A 25,724-nucleotide genomic window follows, 5' to 3' on the forward strand; every position below is an offset into this window, starting at 1 on the left:
GTTTATAGATGGCTACGTGTGGCCTCCTGCTGTGTATAGATGGCTATGTACGGCCTCCTGCTATGTATACAGGGCTACGTGCGGCCTCCTGCTGTGTATAGATGGCTACGTGCGGCCTCCTGCTGTGTATAGATGGCTACATGCGGCCTCCTGCTGTGTATAGATGGCTACGTGCGGCCTCCCGCTGTGTATAGATGGCTACGTACGGCCTCCTACTGTGTATACAGAGCTACGTGCAGCCTCTAGTTGTTTATAGATGGCTACATGCGGCCTCCCGCTGTGTATAGATGGCTATGTATGGCCTCCTGCTTTGTATAGATGGCTACGTGCGGCCTCCTGCTGTGTATAGATGGCTACGTGCGGCCTCCTGCTGTGTACAGATGGCGCCGTGCGGCCTCCTGCTGTGTATAGATGGCTACGTGTGGCCTCCTGCTGTGTATGGGAGGATTGTGGCAGCTCATATTGTGTGTAGGGTCTCATACTGTATATAGGGGATGTCAGCATACTTAATTGTGCTCAATATTAAGTCATACAATTAATGTAAAAAAAAATATTATAATTAATATATTAATATTGTGTCAAATTAATTTCACGTGAACTATCACAGGGGATCATGTGACATGTCACGTGATACATCAGGTGTGTGTGGGGTATGTGTGTGTGTGGGGTGTGTGTGTGTGGGGTGTGTGTGTGTGTGGGGTGTGTGTGTGTGTGGGGTGTGTGTGGTGTGTGTGGGGTATGTGTGTGTGTGGGGGGGGGGGCGCGCCTTCTAAACTGCCCAGGGCCCTTGCTATTCTTAATCCACCCCTGAGTGTGACACTGTGACACATCTATCACAATGGATCATGTGACATGTCACGTGATACATCAGGTGTGTGTGTGTGTGGGGTATGTGTGTGTGTGTGGGGTATGTGTGTGTGTGTGGGGTATGTGTGTGTGTGTGGGGTATGTGTGTGTGTGTGTGTGTGGTATGTGTGTGTGGTATGTGTGTGTGGTATGTGTGTGTGGTATGTGTGTGTGGTATGTGTGTGTGGTATGTGTGTGTATGTGTGTGTGGTATGTGTGTGTGTGGGGTATGTGTGTGTGTGGGGTATGTGTGTGTGTGGGGTATGTGTGTGTGTGGGGTATGTGTGTGTGTGTGGGGTATGTGTGTGTGTGTGGGGTATGTGTGTGTGTGTGGGGTATGTGTGTGTGTGTGTGTGGTATGTGTGTGTGTGTGTGTGTGTGGTATGTGTGTGTGTGTGTGTGTGGTATGTGTGTGTATGTGTGTGGGGTATGTGTGTGTGTGGGGTATGTGTGTGTGTGGGGTATGTGTGTGTGTGTGGTATGTGTGTGTGTGTGGGGTATGTGTGTGTGTGTGGGGTATGTGTGTGTGTGTGGTATGTGTGTGTGTGTGGGGTGTGTGTGTGTGGTGTGTGTGTGTGTGTGGGGTATGTGTGTGTGGGGTATGTGTGTGTGGGGTATGTGTGTGTGGGGTATGTGTGTGTGGGGTATGTGTGTGTGTGGGGTATGTGTGTGTGTGGGGTATGTGTGTGTGTGTGTGGTATGTGTGTGTGTGTGTGGTATGTGTGTGTGTGTGGGGTATGTGTGTGTGTGTGTGTGGTATGTGTGTGTGTGGGGTATGTGTGTGTGTGTGTGGTATGTGTGTGTGGGGTATGTGTGTGTGGGGTATGTGTGTGTGTGGGGTGTGTGTGTGGGGTATGTGTTGTGTGTGTGTGTGTGGGGTATGTGTTGTGTGTGTGTGTGGGGTATGTGTTGTGTGTGTGTGTGGGGTATGTGTTGTGTATGGGGGGGGGGCCGCGCCTTCTAAACTGCCCAGGGCCCTTGCTACTCTTAATCCACCCCTGAGTGTGACACAAAGTGAAGTCAAAGCAGCCATCAAGTGCTCCGCACCTCTGGGAACACCTTCAAGACTGTTATAAAGCCATGACTACTTGATGAAGCTACTTGAAACAATGAGAAGGCAGTGTAAAGCTGTCATCAGAATAAAAGGGGGCTACTTTTAGGAATCTGAGGTTTAACAAGCATCCTGGTTTGTTCATGCGTGTTTATTCGCTCCTTGTCTCCATGTGTACCTTGGTGATTTTGTTGCCTACATTCTGAATCTACAATGTGCACATTCCAATAAGGAGAAGGAAAACAATTGCATGAACAGGTGTGTCCAAACTTTTGACTTGCATTGTGAACAGATATTGTGGGTTGTTACTCCTAAAAGGTTGCACTGCTAAAGTTGCAGTTTTACAGCAAAGTTGCCTGTGTTGCTGCACTGAACTGTAAGGCTCTGTTCACACATCATGTTTTTTTTGTTGTTGCGTATTTTGTGCCCTGCATGTTTTTTTTGGAAAATGGAGCATGTCACTTTTTTCAGCGTTTTTTCACCCATAGCAAGTAATAGGTGGTGAAAGAAAAAGCCTGAAAAAAACGCACCAAAATTTGCATCAGCGTTTTTTATGGCAAAATAGAATGGGGTTCTTTTTTTTTCCACAGAACTTTGGACAGTGAAAAAAAAAACGCTGAAAAAACGCAGCAAAAACGCAGCAAAACTGCAAAAGTATACGGAACAAAATGCCCCTGGAGATAAAGTTTTGCTGCAGATTTGTGACGCAAAAAAATCCATGATGTGTGAACATAGCGTAAATCCACCTTTGTTTCATGCAGTATTCACACTTGACCGTTTGGTTACTCCATGCTACCGATTGCGCAGTTTCGGCGCAGATTCACACCCGGAGCTATGCTCATTATGAGTAAATTCAGAATGAATCTGGTTCAGATCCACGTACAATGTATTTGATTGCCAGTAACATGAGTGCAGAGTTATGGGGAAGGGACTGACCCCCTAATGAAAGCGGCTGAGACGTCCTCAGGACTGTGGAAGCTTTTTAAATCCTGAGAGTGTGAACATGACTTCTGATAACTGTGATGTTACTATAATTTTAGTTTTGCAGGTGTCCTTCCATGAATAAGGCACGATGAATGCTCGCTCCAGCTGCAAATTACCATCAGATTGCAAGTGTTTCATGCTATTTCTATACAATACATTTTAAGATCTTTTTTTATACACTCCTCGCTGAAAACAACTCTCTTAAGAAGTGAATGTGTTACCAATGAAGGGGTGCGAGTCTGTGCCCGCGCCCGGTGACAATGCGCAGTAATAACATCCTTGGCACTGTCGGCTCCTGACACCAGCTGCCACCCAGAACTGAAGTCAGCTGGAATTAGAAGTGACTGCCAGCGAAAGACAAGATACTGGGAATAGCTAAAGGGAAACAAATCTGAAGGGACTGAAGATCCTGTATAGAGTCTAAGAGATTATGGGGAAATAAATAGGAGCAATTTATTCATAGTTTTAAGTTTGAAAGAAGACACAAGTCCATCAAATTCAACTTGGTACTTAACATACTGATCCAGAGGAAGGCAAAAACCCCATGGTGCAGACGCTAATAGCCCCATATTAGGGGAAATATTTCTTCTCGACTACAAATACAGAAATCAGACTGGCTCCCCAAATCAACGTCCATCACAAAATCCAGTGCCCATATTCTGTAATATTATATTTATCAAGAAAGCGGCCAGACCCCACTTGTACTGTACTTTAGTGAATCAACCATTATAACATCATGTGTCAGAGAGTTCCACAGTCTCACTGCTCTTACAGTAAAGAATCCACAGTCTCACTGCTCTTACAGTAAAGAATCCACAGTCTCGCTGCTCTTACAGTAAAGAATCCACAGTCTCACTGCTCTTACAGTATAGAATCCACAGTCTCACTGCTCTTACAGTAAAGAATCCACAGTCTTACTGCTCTTACAGTAAAGAGTCCACAGTCTCGCTGCTCTTACAGTAAAGAATCCACAGTCGCGCTGCTCTTACAGTAAAGAATCCACAGTCTCACTGATCTAACGGTAAAGAATTCATAGTATCACTGTTCCAACAGTATAGAATCCATAGTCTCACTGCTCTTACAGTAAAGAATCCACAGTCTCACTGATCTAACAGTAAAGAATTCATAGTATCACTGTTCCAACAGTATAGAATCCATAGTCTCACTGCTCTTACAGTAAAGAATCCACAGTCTCACTGCTCTTACAGTAAAGAATCCACAGTCTCGCTGCTCTTACAGTAAAGAATCCACAGTCTCACTGCTCTTACAGTATAGAATCCACAGTCTCACTGCTCTTACAGTAAAGAATCCACAGTCTTACTGCTCTTACAGTAAAGAGTCCACAGTCTCGCTGCTCTTACAGTAAAGAAACCACAGTCTCGCTGCTCTTACAGTAAAGAAACCACAGTCTCACTGCTCTTACAGTAAAGAATCCACAGTCTTACTGCTCTTACAGTAAAGAATCCACAGTCTTACTGCTCTTACAGTAAAGAGTCCACAGTCTCGCTGCTCTTACAGTAAAGAATCCACAGTCTCACTGCTCTTACAGTAAAGAATCCACAGTCTCGCTGCTCTTACAGTAAAGAATCCACAGTCGCGCTGCACTTACAGTAAAGAATCCACAGTCTCACTGCTCTTACAGTAAAGAAACCATAGTCTCTCTGCTCTTACAGTATAGAATCCATAGTCTCACTGCTCTTACAGTAAAGAATCCACAGTCTCACTGCTCTTACAGTAAAGAATCCACAGTCTCGCTGCTCTTACAGTAAAGAATCCATAGTCTCACCGCTCTTACAGTAAAGACTCCATAGTCTCACTGCTCTAACAGTAAAGAATCCAGTCTCACTGCTCTTACAGTAAAGAATCCATAGTCTCACTGCTCTTACAGTAAAGAAACCACAGTCTCACTGCTCTTACAGTAAAGAATCCACAGTCTCACTGCTCTTACAGTAAAGAATCCACAGTCTCGCTGCTCTTACAGTATAGAATCCTTAGTCTCGCTGCTCTTACAGTATAGAATCCTTAGTCTCACTGCTCTTACAGTAAAGAATCCACAGTCTCACTGCTCCAGTGCATAGCATTTATACATAGAGATATGCATTCTTTTTTACTACTTTTGTCCATTTCAGCACTTTAAACATTGCTCTCATTGAACACCAAGTACAAATGGCAGTATGCAATAAGGCTGCTGAATCCACTCCCCCCTCCTTTTTCCCTGCTTTCCCTAGGAGTGGTCTCATACCTTGTTATGCAGTAGGGGTGGTATTTGAACATTACCATTGTCATTTTATTTATGGATTGAATGCATTCAGTGACAACATATCCTGGCTGAGTATTTTGTTCGCCACATTCACCTGTGATTAATTGTCGGTGCTCATGTGACAGGAATTAGCCAATGAATGATGACTTCAGTGTTTTAAAAAGCCACATGGTAGGCTCTGTTCCTTTGTCACAATGGTGAAGACAAAGGAGCTGTCTGATGAACTGCTATTATTATCAAACACAAGACTTCCAAAGGGTATAAGGCCATCTCCTAAGACCTTGGCATCCCAGTTTCAACAGTGCGCAGTGATTCTTTACTGTAAGAGCAGTGAGATTATGGATTCTTTACTGTAAGAGCAGTGAGACTGGATTCTTTACTGTTAGAGCAGTGAGACTATGGATTCTTTACTGTATTTCTCCCAGAAAATTATTGCAATTACACATGTTTTGTTATACACTTTTATTTCCTTTCGTATTTTGGAACAACACAAAAAAAGACAGAGAAAAAGCAGGCAAATTGGACATAAATTCACACAAAATCCTAAAAATGGGCCAGACAAAAATGTTGGCACCTTTCCAAAATTTTGGGTAAACAACTTTGTTTCCAGCATGTGATGTTCTTTCAGACTCACCTGTGGCAAGTAACAGGTGTGGGCAATAAGAAAATCACACCTGAAACAACCAGATAAAAAGGGGAGAAGTTGACTCAGTCTTTGAATTGTGTCTGTGTGTGCCACACTAAGCATGGAGAACAGAAAGAGGAGAAGAGAACTGAGGTCTTGAGAACCAAAATTGTTGAAAAATATCAACAATCTCAATGTGACCAGTCCATCTCCAGAAATCTTGATGTTCCTTTGTCCACGGTGCTCAACATAATCAAGACGTTTGCAACCCATGGCACTGCAGCTAATCTCCCTGGATGTGGACAGCAGAGAAAAACTGATGAAAGATTGCAAAGCAGGATAATCCGGATGGTGGATAAGCAGCACCAATCAAGTTCCGAAGAAATTCAAGTTGTCCTGCAGCTCAGGGTGCATCAGTGTCAGTGCAAGCTATCCGTCGACATTTGAATGAAATGAAACACTATGGCAGGAGACCCAGGAGGACCCCACTGCTGACACAGAGACATAAATAAGCTAGACTGCAGTATGCCAAGATGTACGGGAGTAAGCCAAAATTCTTCTGAGAAAGTGTCTTGTGGACAGATGAGACCAAGATAGAGCTTTTTGGTAAAGCACATCATTCTACAGTTTACCGAAAACGGAATGAGGCCTATAAAGAAAAGAACACAGTACCTACAGTCAGATATAGTGGAGATTCAAAGATATTTTGGGGTTGTTTTGCTGCCTCTGGCACTGGGTGCCTTGACTGTGCACAAGGCATCATGAAATCTGAAGATTACCAATGGATTTTGGTCCCTGTGTAGTGCCCAGTGTCAAAAAGTTGGTTTTGCATCCTAGGTCATGGGTCTTCCAGCAGGATAATGACCCCAAACATACTTCAAGAAGCCCCAGAAATGGATGGAAACAAAGCGCTGGAGAGTCCTGAAGTGGCTGCAATGAGTCCGGATCTAAATCCCATTGATCACCAGTGGAGAGATCTTACAATTACTGTTGGGAGAAGACGTCTTCACATATGAGAGACCCGGAGCAGATTGTAAGAAGAGTCCAAGATCCCAGCTGAGAGGTGGAAGAAGCTGATGGTTATAGGAAGCGATTGATTGCTGTTATTTATTCCAAAGGGTGCAAGCAAATATTAAGTTGAGGGTGCCAACAATTTTGTCCGGCCCATTTTTTTTTTGTGAAATTATGTTCAATTTACCTTTTTTCCTTTTTTTTTTTTGTGTTGTTCCAATACACACAAATGAAACTAAACACGTGTATAAGAAAATGTGCGGAATTGTGAAAATTGTCTGGGAGAAATACTTCATTTTCTGGAACACTTTCAGCCATGATTGTATTCAGATAATTTGAATCTAGAATTTATTGAAGTGCTTCATGTTAGCACAGTATACTTTAATCTAATTAATAAAGGCTATATATTATTCATATACTATCCCTATATAATTAACCCCCACTGATCTATAAGCTATCACTTCCCTATGGAGAATCATATAAAGAAGAACAAAGTATCCAAGTAATAAACAAGACTCTTTACTGGACAAGTGGTATCCATTGTGTCTGAACTCTGGGCCATAGAGCTGCAGCTGCCCCCATGGTGCCGGGTGCTAAGCCGTGATAGGAGCCGCCTCTCCCTCCACAAAACAACCAACATTAACCCTTTGTGGGGGCCTGCGCACTAAAAAATGCCCAAAGATAGTAAATTAGATGGCCGGAGAGCTGATGAGCAAGGTCCTATGTGTAGTAGCAAGTGTTGTGTCGTGAACGGTTCCATGCCGATTCTAGGGTTAACACTTACATAATTCTTACATTATTCTCCTCTCCTTTCAGTAACAATAAAGCTTTATATTATTCACAAGAAAGTGACGTGGGGGGATATGGCATCTGGCTGATAACACCCACAATCAGTAGGTTTTAACCAATGTTTTGCCACTTTGGAGGGAGATTGCCACCCTGTTACATTATTCCGCTGACCATTGCTGTAACCATTGGAGAACGAATGTGTTAAGGGGCTTGGCAACATATACAACAATCCCAACGACAGAGCGTGGACCCCGACATTCTGGTGACAGAAACTGAGAGGAAAAGATAGCGCTCTCCAAGGCTCCTCCAAGCATTGAATACCATGGGTAAGTCAGATATCCAGTCTATGCGCCTCAATATCCCAAACAGATCATAGGATTACAGCAAAACCTGGGATTGTTTAAGCTTTATTGATATGTATCTTATATATTATAAAATACATATACATTTATTATTATAATATATATATTTTTATATATATTATTAATAATTATATATTATTATTATTAATAATTATTATTATTACATATATTAGGTTATGGAGGAAAAATAATGGGTTCAATGCAAAAGAGCTAAAGAAATATTTCATCCAAACGTAACAAAAATGCAAATAACTTTCTGACCCATAGAGTTTACAGAACTTTCTACAACTAAAAGGAAGAGAAAAGTTTTATTGGCCAAAATGTTTCCAGTAAGAGCGCTCAGCTCATCACACGGATTATTGGGATGGAATAAACTCAGAATCCATCATGTCATCTCCATAGCAGAAATGATAGATATGGACATGAGTGATAAAAGGATTTCTTTTCTTTGTGCTACCTTAATAAAATAGCCAATACTGCACTATATAGAAGGCTGAGAATCTGACATCAGATCTGACATGTCTTCCGGTTCCTCCGAGAATAAAGAATGTGTCAGTCGCAAAGTAGGATGAAATATCTACGAGATGGTTTCATCCATCATTGTCAGTACTGGTTCTGATGACATATCTGCGTTATTTCCCTTCATGTTACCTCTACCAGTGATACAATCAGTAGCAGAATATGGAACACGATGACAACCTACTCATTCACTACAGTACCAATATATATTCTTGTACCATATTAGCCAGTAGATAGAAAAATATTTAGATCTGAGAGTCCTCAGTGGTTGATACCTTTTAATGGCTAACTGAAAAGATGGTAACAAATTGCAAGCTTTCGAGACTACTCAAGTCTACACAAACTTCACAAGCTGTCATTGTTCTGTGAAGCTTTATCTGAAAATCAATGTTCCCTTATTTATAGGGAAGCATATATGTATACAGATACCCCATAATACATATCTAAAGGGAACCAGTCAGCAAAAACCCCAAAAACTAAAGAAAAACCGCCAGTATTTACCTGCAGCCATACTGATAAACTGCGGTAAACACGGATATAACCATCTCACCAAGGATGACATCTTCAAGTAGTCTGTATGCTCTCCCCATGTTTGCGTGGGTTATCTCTGGGTTTTCTCTGGTTTCCTCCCACACTCCAAAGACTGATAGGGAATCTAGATTGTGAGCCCCAATGGGGACAGTGGTGATAATCTACAGTTGTGCTCAAAAGTTTACACACCCCGGCAGAGTTTTTCCTTTCTTGGCCTTGTTTCAGAGAATATGAATCAGAACACAAAACCTTTTTCTCCGCTCATGGTTGTTGGTTGGATGAAGCCATTTATTGTCAAACTACTGTGTTTTCTCTTTTTAAATCTTAATGACAACCAAAATCATCCAAATGACCCTGATCAAAAGTTCACATACCCTGGTGATTTTGGCCTGATAACCTGCACAGATTTTGACACAAATGGGTTTGAATGGCTACTAAAGGTAACATCCTCACCTGTGACCTGTTTGCTTGTGATCAGTGTGTGTGCATAAAAGTTGAGTGAGTTTCTGGGATCCAGACAGACTCTTGCATCTTTGCATCAAGGGGTTGTAAAGATGTCATTACACCTTTAAGGCTGTGTGCACACGTTGCGTTTTTCAGTCCAGATTTGTCGCAAGACTTGAAGGGTTTCCTGATGGTAACGTCACGTCCACAGCACTCTAGCCAATCACTGGGCTCAGAAGCTCTGGCAATGTTGACCAGACTAGCCACTGAGCCTAGTGATTGCCAGCAGCGCTGTTGATATGATGTCACCACTGTGGTCTGTGAACAAAGCTAAAGTAGGCAGCGAAGAGCCAGTGCTGGAGCAGGGGAAGATAAGAGCTCCGTTTGGTATTTTCACCCTCTGTGAGTCTATAAAGTAAATACATTTCTGGAAAACCCTTTTTAAAGTAAAGCTCAGATCAGATCAGATCACTTCAATAAGGAATTGTGAGATTCTCTAACAGCAGATTCTTCAAAGTGGTTACAGTCAGTAGAGATCCTGTGTGGGGTATCCCTCTCCTGTCACTGTCACAGGTGGGAGAATGCTGTCCACTGCCCACAGAATGTAAGTTATCATGCGTTGTTTATATAGTGCCATCATATTCCTCAGGGCTTTACATCAGCATGACTGTCCCCAATGGAGTGTATCTTCTAAATTGCCTATAATTATATCTGTGGAAAATTCAATTTGGCCACTGCTTTATAATAGTAAATCTTATCTGTGTAATCAGTGTACAGCAATTGCATCATGTCCTGTACAATGTGTTCCTACTGCCTTACAGCCCTGTACAATGTGTTCCTACTGCCTTACTGCCCTGTACAGTGTGTTCCTACTGCCTTACAGCCCTGTACAATGTGTTCCTCTGCCTTACTGCCCTGTACAATGTGTTCCTCTGCCTTACTGTCCTGTACAATGTGTTCCTACTGCCTTACTGCCCTGTACAATGTGTTCCTCCTGCCTTACTGCCCTGTACAATGTGTTCCTCCTGCCTTACAGCCTGTACAATGTGTTCCTCCTGCCTTACTGTCCTGTACAATGTGTTCCTCCTACCTTACAGCCGTGTACAATGTGTTCCTCTGCCTTACTGTCCTGTACAATGTGTTCCTACTGACTTACTGCCCTGTACAATGTGTTCCTACTGCCTTACTGCCCTGTACAATGTGTTCCTCCTGCCTTACTGTCCTGTACAATGTGTTCCTCCTACCTTACAGCCGTGTACAATGTGTTCCTCCTACCTTACTGCCCTGTACAATGTGTTCCTCCTGCCTTACTGCCCTGTACAGTGTGTTCCTACTGCCTTACAGCCCTGTACAATGTGTTCCTCTGCCTTACTGCCCTGTACAATGTGTTCCTCTGCCTTACTGTCCTGTACAGTGTGTTCCTACTGCCTTACTGCCCTGTACAATGTGTTCCTTCTGCCTTACAGCCCTGTACAATGTGTTCCTCCTGCCTTACTGTCCTGTACAATGTGTTCCTCCTGCCTTACTGCCCTGTACAATGTGTTCCTCCTACCTTACAGCCGTGTACAATGTGTTCCTCCTGCCTTACTGTCCTGTACAGTGTGTTACTCCTGCCTTACTGCCCTGTACAGTGTGTTCCTACTGCCTTACTGCCCTGTACAATGTGTTCCTACTGCTTTACTGCCCTGTACAATGTGTTCCTCCTGCCTTACTGCCCTGTACAATGTGTTCCTACTGCCTTACTGCCCTGTACAATGTGTTCCTCCTGCCTTACTGTCCTGTACAATGTGTTCCTCCTACCTTACAGCCGTGTACAATGTGTTCCTCCTACCTTACTGTCCTGTACAATGTGTTCCTCCTGCCTTACAGCCCTGTACAATGTGTTCCGACTGCCTTACTGCCCTGTACAATGTGTTCCTACTGCCTTACTGCCCTGTACAATGTGTTCCTACTGCCTTACTGCCCTGTACAATGTGTTCCTACTGCCTTACTGCCCTGTACAATGTGTTCCTCCTGCCTTACTGCCCTGTACAATGTGTTCCTACTGCTTTACTGCCCTGTACAATGTGTTCCTACTGCCTTACTGCTCTGTACAATGTGTTCCTCCTGCCTTACTGCCCTGTACAATGTGTTCCTCTGCCTTACTGCCCTGTACAATGTGTTCCTACTGCCTTACTGTCCTGTACAATGTGCTCCTACTGCCTTACTGCCCTGTACAATGTGTTCCTCCTGCCTTACTGTCCTGTACAATGTGTTCCTCCTACCTTACAGCCGTGTACAATGTGTTCCTCCTACCTTACTGTCCTGTACAATATGTTCCTCCTGCCTTACAGCCCTGTACAATGTGTTCCGACTGCCTTACTGCCCTGTACAATGTGTTCCTCTGCCTTACTGTCCTGTACAATGTGTTCCTCCTGCCTTACTGTCCTGTACAATGTGTTCCTCCTGCCTTACAGCCCTGTACAATGTGTTCCTCCTGCCTTACAGCCCTGTACAATGTGTTCCTCCTGCCTTACTGCCCTGTACAATGTGTTCCTCCTGCCTTACTGCCCTGTACAATGTGTTCCTCTGCCTTACTGCCCTGTACAATGTGTTCCTCCTGCCTTACTGCCCTGTACAATGTGTTCCTCCTGCCTTACTGCCCTGTACAATGTGTTCCTCCTGCCTTACTGCCCTGTACAATGTGTTCCTCTGCCTTACTGCCCTGTACAATGTGTTTCTCCTGCCTTACTGCCCTGTACAATGTGTTCCTCTGCCTTACTGCCCTGTACAATGTGTTCCTCCTGCCTTACTGCCCTGTACAATGTGTTCCTCTGCCTTACTGCCCTGTACAATGTGTTCCTCCTGCCTTACTGCCCTGTACAATGTGTTCCTCCTGCCTTACTGCCCTGTACAATGTGTTCCTCCTGCCTTACTGTCCTGTACAATGTGTTCCTCCTGCCTTACTGTCCTGTACAATGTGTTCCTCCTGCCTTCCTGTCATATACAATGTGTTACTCCTGCCTTCCTGTCATATACAATATGTTATTCCTGCCTTACTGTAGTGTACAATGTGTTACTCCTGCCTTACTGTCATGTACCATGTGGCATGTTTATCAACACAATCGCACAGTGGTCTTTGTGTTCCTGTGAGTGGTCGGAGCACCGTGAGGTTGCCGGTGTCAGATCACGCCAGGCGCCCCCCACCACAGTCACTTGTTTCCACCACAGAGGCTGATTGTCCATTGTTGCCAGTGGGAGCGTTGTGTATTGTGTAGAGGTTATGAATATATTTTCTATATACTAATTCTGTATGTTGTGAGAATAAACAAAAGGATCACAGTCTTGTTACATAACTCAAATACATCAGCTTTTTTGGCACCAATAATACAAATATTCTAGATAAAAATCCAGGGAGGATGGACTATGCCCCATTGTTTCATGGCTGGTTTATTAAGAGTTTTGTGAACAATGAAATAGTGTTAATTTGGGGTCAGCGGTAGATGGTGTCACATCTGCAGATAGCAATAATTAATAATAGATACAGAGAAATATCTGTGAACACGTCACTTGTATCATTAATCACAACTAATCTAGTGGAGGATCAGACAGACTCTGCTGGGATCTGATCAGTTATCACTGCATTGTTTCCAGTGTATGTGGATCATTTTATCACTGCATTGTTTCCAGTGTATGTGGATCGTTTTATCACTGCATTGTTTCCAGTGTTTGTGGATTGTTTTATCACTGCAGTGTTTCCACTGTATGTGGATCGTTTTATCACTGAATTGTTTCCAGTGTATGTGGATTGTTTTATTACTGAATTGTTTCCAGTGTATGTGGATTGTTTTATTACTGAATTGTTTCCAGTGTATGTGGATCGTTTTATCACTGCATTGTTTCCAGTGTATGTGGATCGTTTTATCACTGAATTGTTTCCAGTGTATGTGGATCGTTTTATCACTGCATTGTTTCCAGTGTATGTGGATCGTTTTATCACTGCATTGTTTCCAGTGTATGTGGATCGTTTTATCACTGCATTGTTTCCAGTGTATGTGGATCGTTTTATCACTGCATTGTTTCCAGTTTATGTGGATCGTTTTATCACTGCATTGTTTCCAGTTTATGTGGATCGTTTTATCACTGTATTGTTTCCAGTGTATGTGGATCGTTTTATCACTGCATTGTTTCCAGTTTATGTGGATCGTTTTATCACTGCATTGTTTCCAGTGTATGTGGATCGTTTTATCACTGAATTGTTTCCACTGTATGTGGATCGTTTTATCACTGAATTGTTTCCACTGTATGTGGATCGTTTAATCACTGCATTGTTTCCAGTGTATGTGGATCGTTTTATCACAGAATTGTTTCCACTGTATGTGGATCGTTTTATCACTGCATTGTTTCCAGTGTATGTGGATCATTTTATCACTGCAGTGTTTCCAGTGTATGTGGATCGTTTAATCACTGCATTGTTTCCAGTGTATGTGGATCGTTTTATCACTGCATTGTTTCCAGTGTTTGTGGATCGTTTTATCACTGCATTGTTTCCAGTGTTTGTGGATCGTTTTATCACTGCATTGTTTCCAGTGTTTGTGGATTGTTTTATCACTATATTGTTTCCAGTGTTTGTGGATCGTTTTATCACTGCATTGTTTCCAGTGTATGTGGATTGTTTAATCACTGCATTGTTTCCAGTGTATGTGGATTGTTTCATCACTATATTGTTTCCAGTGTTTGTGGATCGTTTTATCACTGAATTGTTTCCACTGTATGTGGATCGTTTTATCACTGCATTGTTTCCAGTGTATGTGGATCATTTTATCACTGCAGTGTTTCCAGTGTATGTGGATCGTTTAATCACTGCATTGTTTCCAGTGTATGTGGATCGTTTTATCACTGCATTGTTTCCAGTGTTTGTGGATCGTTTTATCACTGCATTGTTTCCAGTGTTTGTGGATCGTTTTATCACTGCATTGTTTCCAGTGTTTGTGGATTGTTTTATCACTATATTGTTTCCAGTGTTTGTGGATCGTTTTATCACTGCATTGTTTCCAGTGTATGTGGATTGTTTTATCACTATATTGTTTCCAGTGTTTGTGAATCGTTTTATCACTGCATTGTTTCCAGTGTATGTGGATCGTTTTATCACTGCATTGTTTCCAGTGTTTGTGGATTGTTTTATCACTATATTGTTTCCAGTGTTTGTGGATCGTTTTATCACTGCATTGTTTCCAGTGTATGTGGATCGTTTTATCACTGCATTGTTTCCAGTGTATGTGGATCGTTTTATCACTGCATTGTTTCCAGTGTTTGTGGATTGTTTTATTACTATATTGTTTCCAGTGTTTGTGGATCGTTTTATCACTGCATTGTTTCCAGTGTATGTGGATTGTTTTATCACTGCATTGTTTCCAGTTTATGTGGATCGTTTTATCACTGCATTGTTTCCAGTGTATGTGGATCGTTTTATCACTGCATTGTTTCCAGTGTATGTGGATCGTTTTATCAATGCATTGTTTCTAGTGTATGTGGATTGTTTTATCACTGCATTGTTTCCAGTGTATGTGGATCGTTTTATCACTGCAGTGTTTCCAGTGTATGTGGATCGTTTTATCACTGCATTGTTTCCAGTGTATGTGGATTGTTTTATCACTGCATTGTTTCCAGTGTATGTGGATCGGTTTATCACTGCAGTGTTTTCAGTGTATGTGGATCGTTTTATCATTGCATTGTTTACAGTGTATGTGGATTGCTTTATCATTGCATTGTTTCCAGTGTTTGTGGATCGTTTTATCACTGCATTGTTTCCAGTGTATGTGGATCGTTTTATCACTGCATTGTTTCCAGTTTATGTGGATCGTTTTATCACTGCATTGTTTCCAGTGTATGTGGATCGTTTTATCACTGCATTGTTTCCAGTGTATGTGGATCGTTTTATCACTGCATTGTTTCCAGTGTATGTGGATTGTTTTATCACTGCATTGTTTCCAGTGTCTGTGGATTGTTTTATCACTGCATTGTTTCCAGTTTATGTGGATTGTTTTATCACTGCATTGTTTCCATTGTTTGTGGATCGTTTTATCACTGCATTGTTTCCAGTGTATGTGGATTGTTTTATCACTGCATTGTTTCCAGTTTATGTGGATCGTTTTATCACTGCATTGTTTCCAGTTTATGTGGATCGTTTTATCACTGCATTGTTTCCAGTTTATGTGGATCGTTTTATCACTGCATTGTTTCCAGTGTTTGTGGATCGTTTTATCACTATATTGTTTCCAGTGTAAGTGGATAGTTTTATCACTGCAGTGTTTCCAGTTTATATGGATCATTTTATCACTGCATTGTTTCCAGTGTATGTGGATCGTTTTATCACTGCAGTATTTCCAGTTTATGTGGATTATTTTATCACTGCATTGTTTCCAGTGACTGTGGATCGTTTTATCACTGCATTGTTTCCAGTGTGTGTGGATCGTTTTATCACTGCAGTGTTTCCAGTGTTTGTGGATTGTTTTATCACTGCATTGTTTCCAGTGTATGTGGATCGTTTTATCACTGCATTGTTTCCAGTGTATGTGGATCGTTTTATCACTGCATTGTTTCCAATTTATATGGATCATTTTATCACTGCATTGTTTCGAGTGTATGTGGATTGTTTTACCACTGCATTGTTTCCAGTGTATGTGGATCATTTTATCACTGCATTGTTTCCAGTGTATGTGGATTATTTTATCACTATATGGTTTCCAGTGTTTGTGGATTGTTTTATCACTGCATTGTTTCCAGTGTTTGTGGATCGTTTTATCACTGCATTGTTTCCAGTGTATGTGAATCGTTTTATCACTGCATTGTTTCCAGTGTATGTGGATCGTTTTATCACTGCATTGTTTCCAGTGTATGTGGATTGTTTTATCACTGCATTGTTTCCAGTGTCTGTGGATTGTTTTATCACTGCATTGTTTCCAGTTTATGTGGATTGTTTTATCACTGCATTGTTTCCATTGTTTGTGGATCGTTTTATCACTGCATTGTTTCCAGTGTATGTGGATTGTTTTATCACTGCATTGTTTCCAGTTTATGTGGATCGTTTTATCACTGCATTGTTTCCAGTTTATGTGGATCGTTTTATCACTGCATTGTTTCCAGTGTTTGTGGATCGTTTTATCACTATATTGTTTCCAGTGTAAGTGGATAGTTTTATCACTGCAGTGTTTCCAGTTTATGTGGATCATTTTATCACTGCATTGTTTCCAGTGTATGTGGATCATTTTATCACTAGATCGTTTTATCACTGCATTGTTTCCAGCGTATGTGGATCGTTTTATCACTGCATTGTTTCCAGTGTATGTGGATCGTTTTATCACTGCATTGTTTCCAGTGTATGTGGATTGTTTTATCACTGCATTGTTTCCAGTGTCTGTGGATTGTTTTATCACTGCATTGTTTCCAGTTTATGTGGATTGTTTTATCACTGCATTGTTTCCATTGTTTGTGGATCGTTTTATCACTGCATTGTTTCCAGTGTATGTGGATTGTTTTATCACTGCATTGTTTCCAATTTATATGGATCATTTTATCACTGCATTGTTTCGAGTGTATGTGGATTGTTTTACCACTGCATTGTTTCCAGTGTATGTGGATCATTTTATCACTGCATTGTTTCCAGTGTATGTGGATTGTTTTATCACTGCATTGTTTCCAGTTTATGTGGATCGTTTTATCACTGCATTGTTTCCAGTTTATGTGGATCGTTTTATCACTGCATTGTTTCCAGTGTATGTGGATTGTTTTATCACTGCATTGTTTCCAGTGTCTGTGGATTGTTTTATCACTGCATTGTTTCCAGTGTATGTGGATCGTTTTATCACTGCATTGTTTCCAGTGTATGTGGATCGTTTTATCACTGCATTGTTTCCAGTTTATGTGGATTGTTTTATCACTGCATTGTTTCCATTGTTTGTGGATCGTTTTATCACTGCATTGTTTCCAGTGTATATGGATTGTTTTATCACTGCATTGTTTCCAGTTTATGTGGATCGTTTTATCACTGCATTGTTTCCAGTTTATGTGGATCGTTTTATCACTGCATTGTTTCCAGTTTATGTGGATCGTTTTATCACTGCATTGTTTCCAGTGTTTGTGGATCGTTTTATCACTATATTGTTTCCAGTGTAAGTGGATAGTTGTATCACTGCAGTGTTTCCAGTTTATGTGGATCATTTTATCACTGCATTGTTTCCAGTGTATGTGGATCGTTTTATCACTGCAGTGTTTCCAGTTTATGTGGATTGTTTTATCACTGCATTGTTTCCAGTGACTGTGGATCGTTTTATCACTGCATTGTTTCCAGTGTGTGTGGATCGTTTTATCACTGCAGTGTTTCCAGTGTTTGTGGATTGTTTTATCACTGCATTGTTTCCAGTGTATGTGGATCGTTTTATCACTGCATTGTTTCCAGTGTATGTGGATCGTTTTATCACTGCTTTGTTTCCAATTTATATGGATCATTTTATCACTGCATTGTTTCGAGTGTATGTGGATTGTTTTACCACTGCATTGTTTCCAGTGTATGTGGATCATTTTATCACTGCATTGTTTCCAGGGTATGTGGATTATTTTATCACTATATTGTTTCCAGTGTTTGTGGATTGTTTTATCACTGCATTGTTTCCAGTGTTTGTGGATCGTTTTATCACTGCATTGTTTCCAGTGTATGTGAATCGTTTTATCACTGCATTGTTTCCAGTGTATGTGGATCGTTTTATCACTGCATTGTTTCCAGTGTATGTGAATTGTTTTACCACTGCATTGTTTCCAGTGTATGTGGATCGTTTTATCACTCCATTGTTTCCAGTGTATGTGGATCGTTTTATCTCTGCATTGTTTCCAGTGTATGTGGATCATTTTATCACTGCATTGCTTCCAGTGTATGTGGATTGTTTTATCACTGCATTGTTTCCAGTGTTTGTGGATCGTTTTATCACTGCATTGTTTCCAGTGTTTGTGGATTGTTTTATCACTGCATTGTTTCCAGTGTATGTGGATCGTTTTATCACTGCATTGTTTCCAGTGTATGTGGATTGTTTTATCACTGCATTGTTTCCAGTGTTTGTGGATCGTTTTATCACTGCATTGTTTCCAGTGTTTGTGGATCGTTTTACTACTGCATTGTTTCCAGTGTATGTGGATCGTTTTATCACTATATTGTTTCCAGTGTATGTGGATCGTTTTATCACTGCATTGTTTCCAGTGTATGTGGATCGTTTTATCACTGAATTGTTTCCAGTGTATGTGGATTGTTTTATCACTGCAGTGTTTCCAGTGTATGTGGATCGTTTTATCACTGCATTGTTTCCAGTGTATGTGGATTGTTTTATCACTGCATTGTTTCCAGTGTTTGTGGATCGTTTTATCACTGCATTGTTTCCAGTGTATGTGGATTGTTTTATGACTCCTTTGTTTCCAGTGTTTGTGGATCATTTTATTACTGCATTGTTTCCAGTGTTTGTGGATTGTTTTATCACTGCATTGTTTCCAGTTTATATGGATCGTTTTATCACTGCATTGTTTCCAGTGTATGTGGATCGTTTTACCACTGCAGTGTTTCGAGTGTATGTGGATCGTTTTACCACTGCAGTGTTTCGAGTGTATGTGGATCGGTTTATCACTGTATTGTTTCCAGTGTTTGTGGATTGTTTTATCACTGCATTGTTTCCAGTGTATGTGGATTGTTTTATCACTGCATTGTTTCCAGTTTATGTGGATCGTTTTATCACTGCATTGTTTCCAGTGTATGTGGATCGTTTTATCACTGCATTGTTTCCAGTGTATGTGGATCGTTTTATCACTGCATTGTTTCCAGTGTATGTGGATCGTTTTATCACTGCAGTGTTTCCAGTGTATGTGGATCGTTTTATCATTGCATTGTTTCCAGTGTGTGTGGATCGTTTTATCACTGCATTGTTTCCAGTTTATGTGGATCGTTTTATCACTGTATTGTTTCCAGTGTATGTGGATCGTTTTATCACTGCAGTGTTTCCAGTGTATGTGGATCGTTTTATCACTGCATTGTTTCCAGTGTATGTGGATCGGTTTATCACTGCATTGTTTCCAGTGTATGTGGATCGGTTTATCACTGCATTGTTTCCAGTGTATGTGGATCATTTTATCACTGCATTGTTTCCAGTGTATGTGGATTGTTTTATCACTGCATTGTTTCCAGTTTATGTGGATTGTTTTATCACTGCATTGTTTCCAGTTTATGTGGATTGTTTTATCACTGTATTGTTTCCAGTGTATGTGGATCGTTTTATCACTGCAGTGTTTCCAGTTTATGTGGATCGTTTTATCACTGCAGTGTTTCCAGTTTATGTGGATCGTTTTATCACTGCATTGTTTCCAGTGTATGTGGATTGTTTTATCATTGCATTGTTTCCATTGCATGTGGATCATTTTATCACTGCATTGTTTGCAGTGTTTGAGGATCGGTTTATCACTGCATTGTTTCCAGTGTATGTGGATCGTTTTATCACTGCATTGTTTCCAGTGTATGTGGATCGGTTTATCACTGCATTGTTTCCAGTGTATGTGGATCGGTTTATCACTGCATTGTTTCCAGTGTATGTGGATCATTTTATCACTGCATTGTTTCCAGTGTATGTGGATTGTTTTATCACTGCATTGTTTCCAGTTTATGTGGATTGTTTTATCACTGCATTGTTTCCAGTTTATGTGGATTGTTTTATCACTGTATTGTTTCCAGTGTATGTGGATCGTTTTATCACTGCAGTGTTTCCAGTTTATGTGGATCGTTTTATCACTGCAGTGTTTCCAGTTTATGTGGATCGTTTTATCACTGCATTGTTTCCAGTGTATGTGGATTGTTTTATCATTGCATTGTTTCCATTGCATGTGGATCATTTTATCACTGCATTGTTTCCAGTGTATGTGGATCGGTTTATCACTGTATTGTTTCCAGTGTATGTGGATCGTTTTATCACTGTATTGTTTCCAGTGTATGTGGATCGTTTTATCACTGTATTGTTTCCAGTGTATGTGGATTGTTTTATCACTGCATTGTTTCCAGTGTTTGTGGATTGTTTTATCATTGCATTGTTTCCATTGCATGTGGATCGTTTTATCACTGCATTGTTTCCAGTGTTTGAGGATCGGTTTATCACTGCATTGTTTCCAGTGTATGTGGTCGGTTTATCACTGTATTGTTTCCAGTGTATGTGGATCGTTTTATCACTGTATTGTTTCCAGTGTATGTGGATCGTTTTATCACTGTATTGTTTCCAGTGTATGTGGATTGTTTTATCACTGCATTGTTTCCAGTGTTTGTGGATTGTTTTATTACTGCATTGTTTCCAGTGTATGTGGATTGTTTTATCACTGCATTGTTTCCATTGTTTGTGGATTGTTTTATCACTGCATTGTTTCCAGTGTATGTGGATTGTTTTATCACTGCATTGTTTCCAGTGTATGTGGATTGTTTTATCACTGTATTGTTTCCAGTGTATGTGGATTGTTTTATCACTGTATTGTTTCCAGTGTATGTGGATTGTTTTATCACTGCATTGTTTCCAGTTTATGTGGATCGTTTTATCACTGCATTGTTTCCAGTGTATGTGGATTGTTTTATCACTGCATTGTTTCCAGTGTATGTGGATTGTTTTATCACTGTATTGTTTCCAGTGTATGTGGATTGTTTTATCACTGCAGTGTTTCCAGTGTATGTGGATTGTTTTATCACTGTATTGTTTCCAGTGTGTGGATCGTTTTATCACTGCAGTGTTTCCAGTTTATGTGGATCGTTTTATCACTGCATTGTTTCCAGTGTATGTGGATTGTTTTATCACTGCATTGTTTCCAGTGTATGTGGATCGGTTTATCACTGCATTGTTTCCAGTGTATGTGGATCGTTTTATCACTGCATTGTTTCCAGTGTTTGTGGATCGGTTTATCACTGCATTGTTTCCAGTGTATGTGGATCGTTTTATCACTGTATTGTTTCCAGTGTATGTGGATCGTTTTATCACTGTATTGTTTCCAGTGTATGTGGATCGTTTTATCACTGTATTGTTTCCAGTGTATGTGGATTGTTTTATCACTGCATTGTTTCCAGTGTTTGTGGATTGTTTTATCACTGCATTGTTTCCACTGTATGTGAATCGTTTTATCACTGTATTGTTTCCACTGTATGTGGATCGTTTTATCACTGCATTGTTTCCAGTGTATGTGGATTGTTTTATCACTGCATTGTTTCCATTGTTTGTGTATTGTTTTATCACTGCATTGTTTCCAGTGTATGTGGATTGTTTTATCACTGCATTGTTTCCAGTGTTTGTGGATTGTTTTATCACTGCATTGTTTCCATTGTTTGTGTATTGTTTTATCACTGCATTGTTTCCATTGTTTGTGGATTGTTTTATCAATGCATTGTTTCCAGTGTTTGTGGATTGTTTTATCACTGCATTGTTTCCATTGTTTGTGTATTGTTTTATCACTGCATTGTTTCCAGTGTATGTGGATTGTTTTATCACTGCATTGTTTCCAGTGTTTGTGGATTGTTTTATCACTGCATTGTTTCCAGTGTATGTGGATCGGTTTATCACTGCATTGTTACCAGTGTATGTGGATCGTTTTATCACTGCATTGTTTCCAGTGCATGTGGATCGGTTTATCACTGCATTTTTTCCAGTGTTTGTGGATTGTTTTATCACTGCAGTGTTTCCAGTGTTTGTGGATTGTTTTATCACTGCATTGTTTCCAGTGTATGTGGATCGTTTTATCACTGCATTGTTTCCAGTGTATGTGGATCGGTTTATCACTGCATTGTTTCCAGTGTTTGTGGATTGTTTTATCACTGCAGTGTTTCCAGTGTTTGTGGATTGTTTTATCACTGCAGTGTTTCCAGTGTTTGTGGATTGTTTTATCACTGCAGTGTTTCCAGTGTTTGTGGATTGTTTTATCACTGCAGTGTTTCCAGTGTATGTGGATCGGTTTATCACTGCATTGTTTCCAGTGTATGTGGATTGTTTTATCACTGCATTGTTTCCAGTGTTTGTGGATTGTTTTATCACTGCATTGTTTCCAGTGTATGTGAATCGTTTTTTCACTGCAGTGTTTCCAGTGTTTGTGGATTGTTTTATCACTGCATTGTTTCCAGTGTATGTGGATCGTTTTATCACTGCAGTGTTTCCAGTGTTTGTGGATTGTTTTATCACTGCATTGTTTCCAGTGTATGTGGATTGTTTTATCACTGCATTGTTTCCAGTGTTTGTGGATTGTTTTATCACTGCATTGTTACCAGTGTATGTGGATCGTTTTATCACTGCATTGTTTCCAGTGTTTGTGGATTGTTTTATCACTGCTTTGTTTCCAGTGTATGTGGATTGTTTTATCACTGCATTGTTTCCAGTGTATGTGGATCGTTTTATCACTGCATTGTTTCCAGTGTTTGTGGATCGTTCTATCACTGCATTGTTTCCAGTGTTTGTGGATCGTTTTATCACTGCATTGTTTCCAGTGTATGTGGATCGTTTTATCACTGCATTGTTTCCAGTGTTTGTGGATTGTTTTATCACTGCATTGTTTCCAGTGTATGTGGATTGATTTATCATTGCAGTGATTCCAGTGTATGTGGATCGTTTTATCACTGCATTGTTTCCAGTGTATGTGGATCGTTTTATCACTGCATTGTTTCCAGTGTTTATGGATTGTTTTATTACTGCATTGTTTCCAGTGTATGTGGATTGTTTTATCACTACAGTGTTTCCAGTGTTTGTGGATTGTTTTATCACTGCATTGTTTCCAGTGTATGTGGATTGTTTTATCACTGCATTGTTTCCAGTGTATGTGGATTGTTTTATCACTGCATTGTTTCCAGTGTATGTGGATTGTTTTATCACTGCAGTGTTTCCAGTGTTTGTGGATTGTTTTATCACTGCATTGTTTCCAGTGTTTGTGGATTGTTTTATCACTGCATTGTTTCCAGTGTATGTGGATTGTTTTATCACTGCAGTGTTTCCAGTGTTTGTGGATTGTTTTATCACTGCATTGTTTCCAGTGTTTGTGGATTGTTTTATCACTGCATTGTTTCCAGTGTATGTGGATTGTTTTATCACTGCATTGTTTCCAGTGTATGTGGATTGTTTTATCACTGCATTGTTTCCAGTGTATGTGGATCGTTTTATCACTGCATTGTTTCCAGTGTATGTGGATCGTTTTATCACTGCATTGTTTCCAGTGTATGTGGATTGTTTTATCACTGCATTGTTTCCAGTGTATGTGGATCGTTTTATCACTGCATTGTTTCCAGTGCATGTGGATCGGTTTATCACTGCATTTTTTCCAGTGTTTGTGGATTGTTTTATCACTGCAGTGTTTCCAGTGTTTGTGGATTGTTTTATCACTGCATTGTTTCCAGTGTATGTGGATCGTTTTATCACTGCATTGTTTCCAGTGTATGTGGATCGGTTTATCACTGCATTGTTTCCAGTGTTTGTGGATTGTTTTATCACTGCAGTGTTTCCAGTGTTTGTGGATTGTTTTATCACTGCAGTGTTTCCAGTGTTTGTGGATTGTTTTATCACTGCAGTGTTTCCAGTGTTTGTGGATTGTTTTATCACTGCAGTGTTTCCAGTGTATGTGGATCGGTTTATCACTGCATTGTTTCCAGTGTTTGTGGATTGTTTTATCACTGCAGTGTTTCCAGTGTTTGTGGATTGTTTTATCACTGCAATGTTTCCAGTGTATGTGGATCGTTTTATCACTGCATTGTTTCCAGTGTTTGTGGATTGTTTTATCACTGCATTGTTTCCAGTGTTTGTGGATCGTTTTATCACTGCATTGTTTCCAGTGTATGTGGATCGTTTTATCACTGCATTGTTTCCAGTGTTTGTGGATTGTTTTATCACTGCATTGTTTCCAGTGTATGTGGAACGCTTTATCACTGCATTGTTTCCAGTGTTTGTGGATTGTTTTATCACTGCATTGTTTCCAGTGTTTGTGGATCGTTTTATCACTGCATTGTTTCCAGTGTATGTGGATCGGTTTATCACTGCATTGTTTCCAGTGTATGTGGATTATTTTATCACTGCATTGTTTCCAGTGTATGTGGATCGTTTTATCACTGCATTGTTTCCAGTGTATGTGGATTGTTTTATCACTGCTTTGTTTTCAGTTTATGTCGATCGTTTTATCACTGCATTGTTTCCAGTTTATGTCGATCGTTTTATCACTGCATTGTTTCCAGTTTATGTGGATCGTTTAGTCACTGCATTGTTTCCAGTGTTTGTGGATCGTTTTATCACTATATTGTTTCCAGTGTAAGTGGATCGTTTTATCACTGCAGTGTTTCCAGTTTATGTGGATCATTTTATCACTGCATTGTTTCCAGTGTATGTGGATCATTTTATCACTGCAATGTTTCCAGTTTATGTGGATTGTTTTATCACTGCAGTGTTTCCAGTTTATGTGGATTGTTTTATCACTGCATTGTTTCCAGTGAATGTGGATCGTTTTATCACTGCATTGTTTCCAGTGTGTGTGGATCGTTTTATCACTGCAGTGTTTCCAGTGTTTGTGGATTGTTTTATCACTGCATTGTTTCCAGTGTTTGTGGATTGTTTTATCACTGCAGTGTTTCCAGTGTTTGTGGATTGTTTTATCACTGCATTGTTTCCAGTGTTTGTGGATTGTTTTATCACTGCATTGTTTCCAGTGTTTGTGGATTGTTTTATCACTGCATTGTTTCCAGTGTATCTGGATCGTTTTATCACAGCACTGTGTCCAGTGTATGTGGATTGTTTTATCACTGCATTGTTTCCAATGTATGTGGATCGTTTTATCACTGCAGTGTTTCCAGTTTATGTGGATCGTTTTATCACAGCATTGTTTCCAGTGTATGTGGATTGTTTTATCACTGCATTGTTTCCAGTGTATGTGGATCGTTTAATCACTGAATTGTTTCCAGTGTATGTGGATCGTTTTATCACTGCATTGTTTCCAGTGTTTGTGGATTGTTTTATCACTGCATTGTTTCCAGTGTATGTGGATCGTTTTATCACTATATTGTTTCCAGTGTATGTGGATCGTTTTATCACTGCATTGTTTCCAGTGTATGTGGATCGTTTTATCACTGAATTGTTTCCAGTGTATGTGGATTGTTTTATCACTGCAGTGTTTCCAGTGTATGTGGATCATTTTATCACTAAATTGTTTCCAGTGTATGTGGATCGTTTTATCACTGCATTGTTTCCAGTGTATGTGGATTGTTTTATCACTGCATTGTTTCCAGTGTTTGTGGATCGTTTTATC

At 40.3% G+C, this 25,724-nt stretch overlaps 1 protein-coding gene across 2 annotated transcripts in view; it reads left to right on the forward strand.

Annotated features, from left to right (window-relative positions):
- The first annotated feature begins 7,739 nt into the window (after positions 1-7,739).
- Positions 7,740-25,724, forward strand: part of PLP1 (proteolipid protein 1) — a 177,389-nt gene continuing 159,404 nt past the window's right edge. For both annotated transcript variants that reach the window (XM_073639609.1, XM_073639610.1), the window contains exon 1: positions 7,740-7,892. In XM_073639609.1, the coding sequence (XP_073495710.1) occupies positions 7,889-7,892 (4 nt within the window). In that variant the 5' untranslated portion in view covers positions 7,740-7,888. The remainder of the gene's footprint in view (positions 7,893-25,724) is intronic.

The sequence above is a fragment of the Phyllobates terribilis genome, unplaced genomic scaffold, assembly GCF_046119375.1.
Source record: "Phyllobates terribilis strain yellow unplaced genomic scaffold, ASM4611937v1 Scaffold_7__3_contigs__length_470593459, whole genome shotgun sequence".
Taxonomy (NCBI): domain Eukaryota; kingdom Metazoa; phylum Chordata; class Amphibia; order Anura; family Dendrobatidae; genus Phyllobates; species Phyllobates terribilis.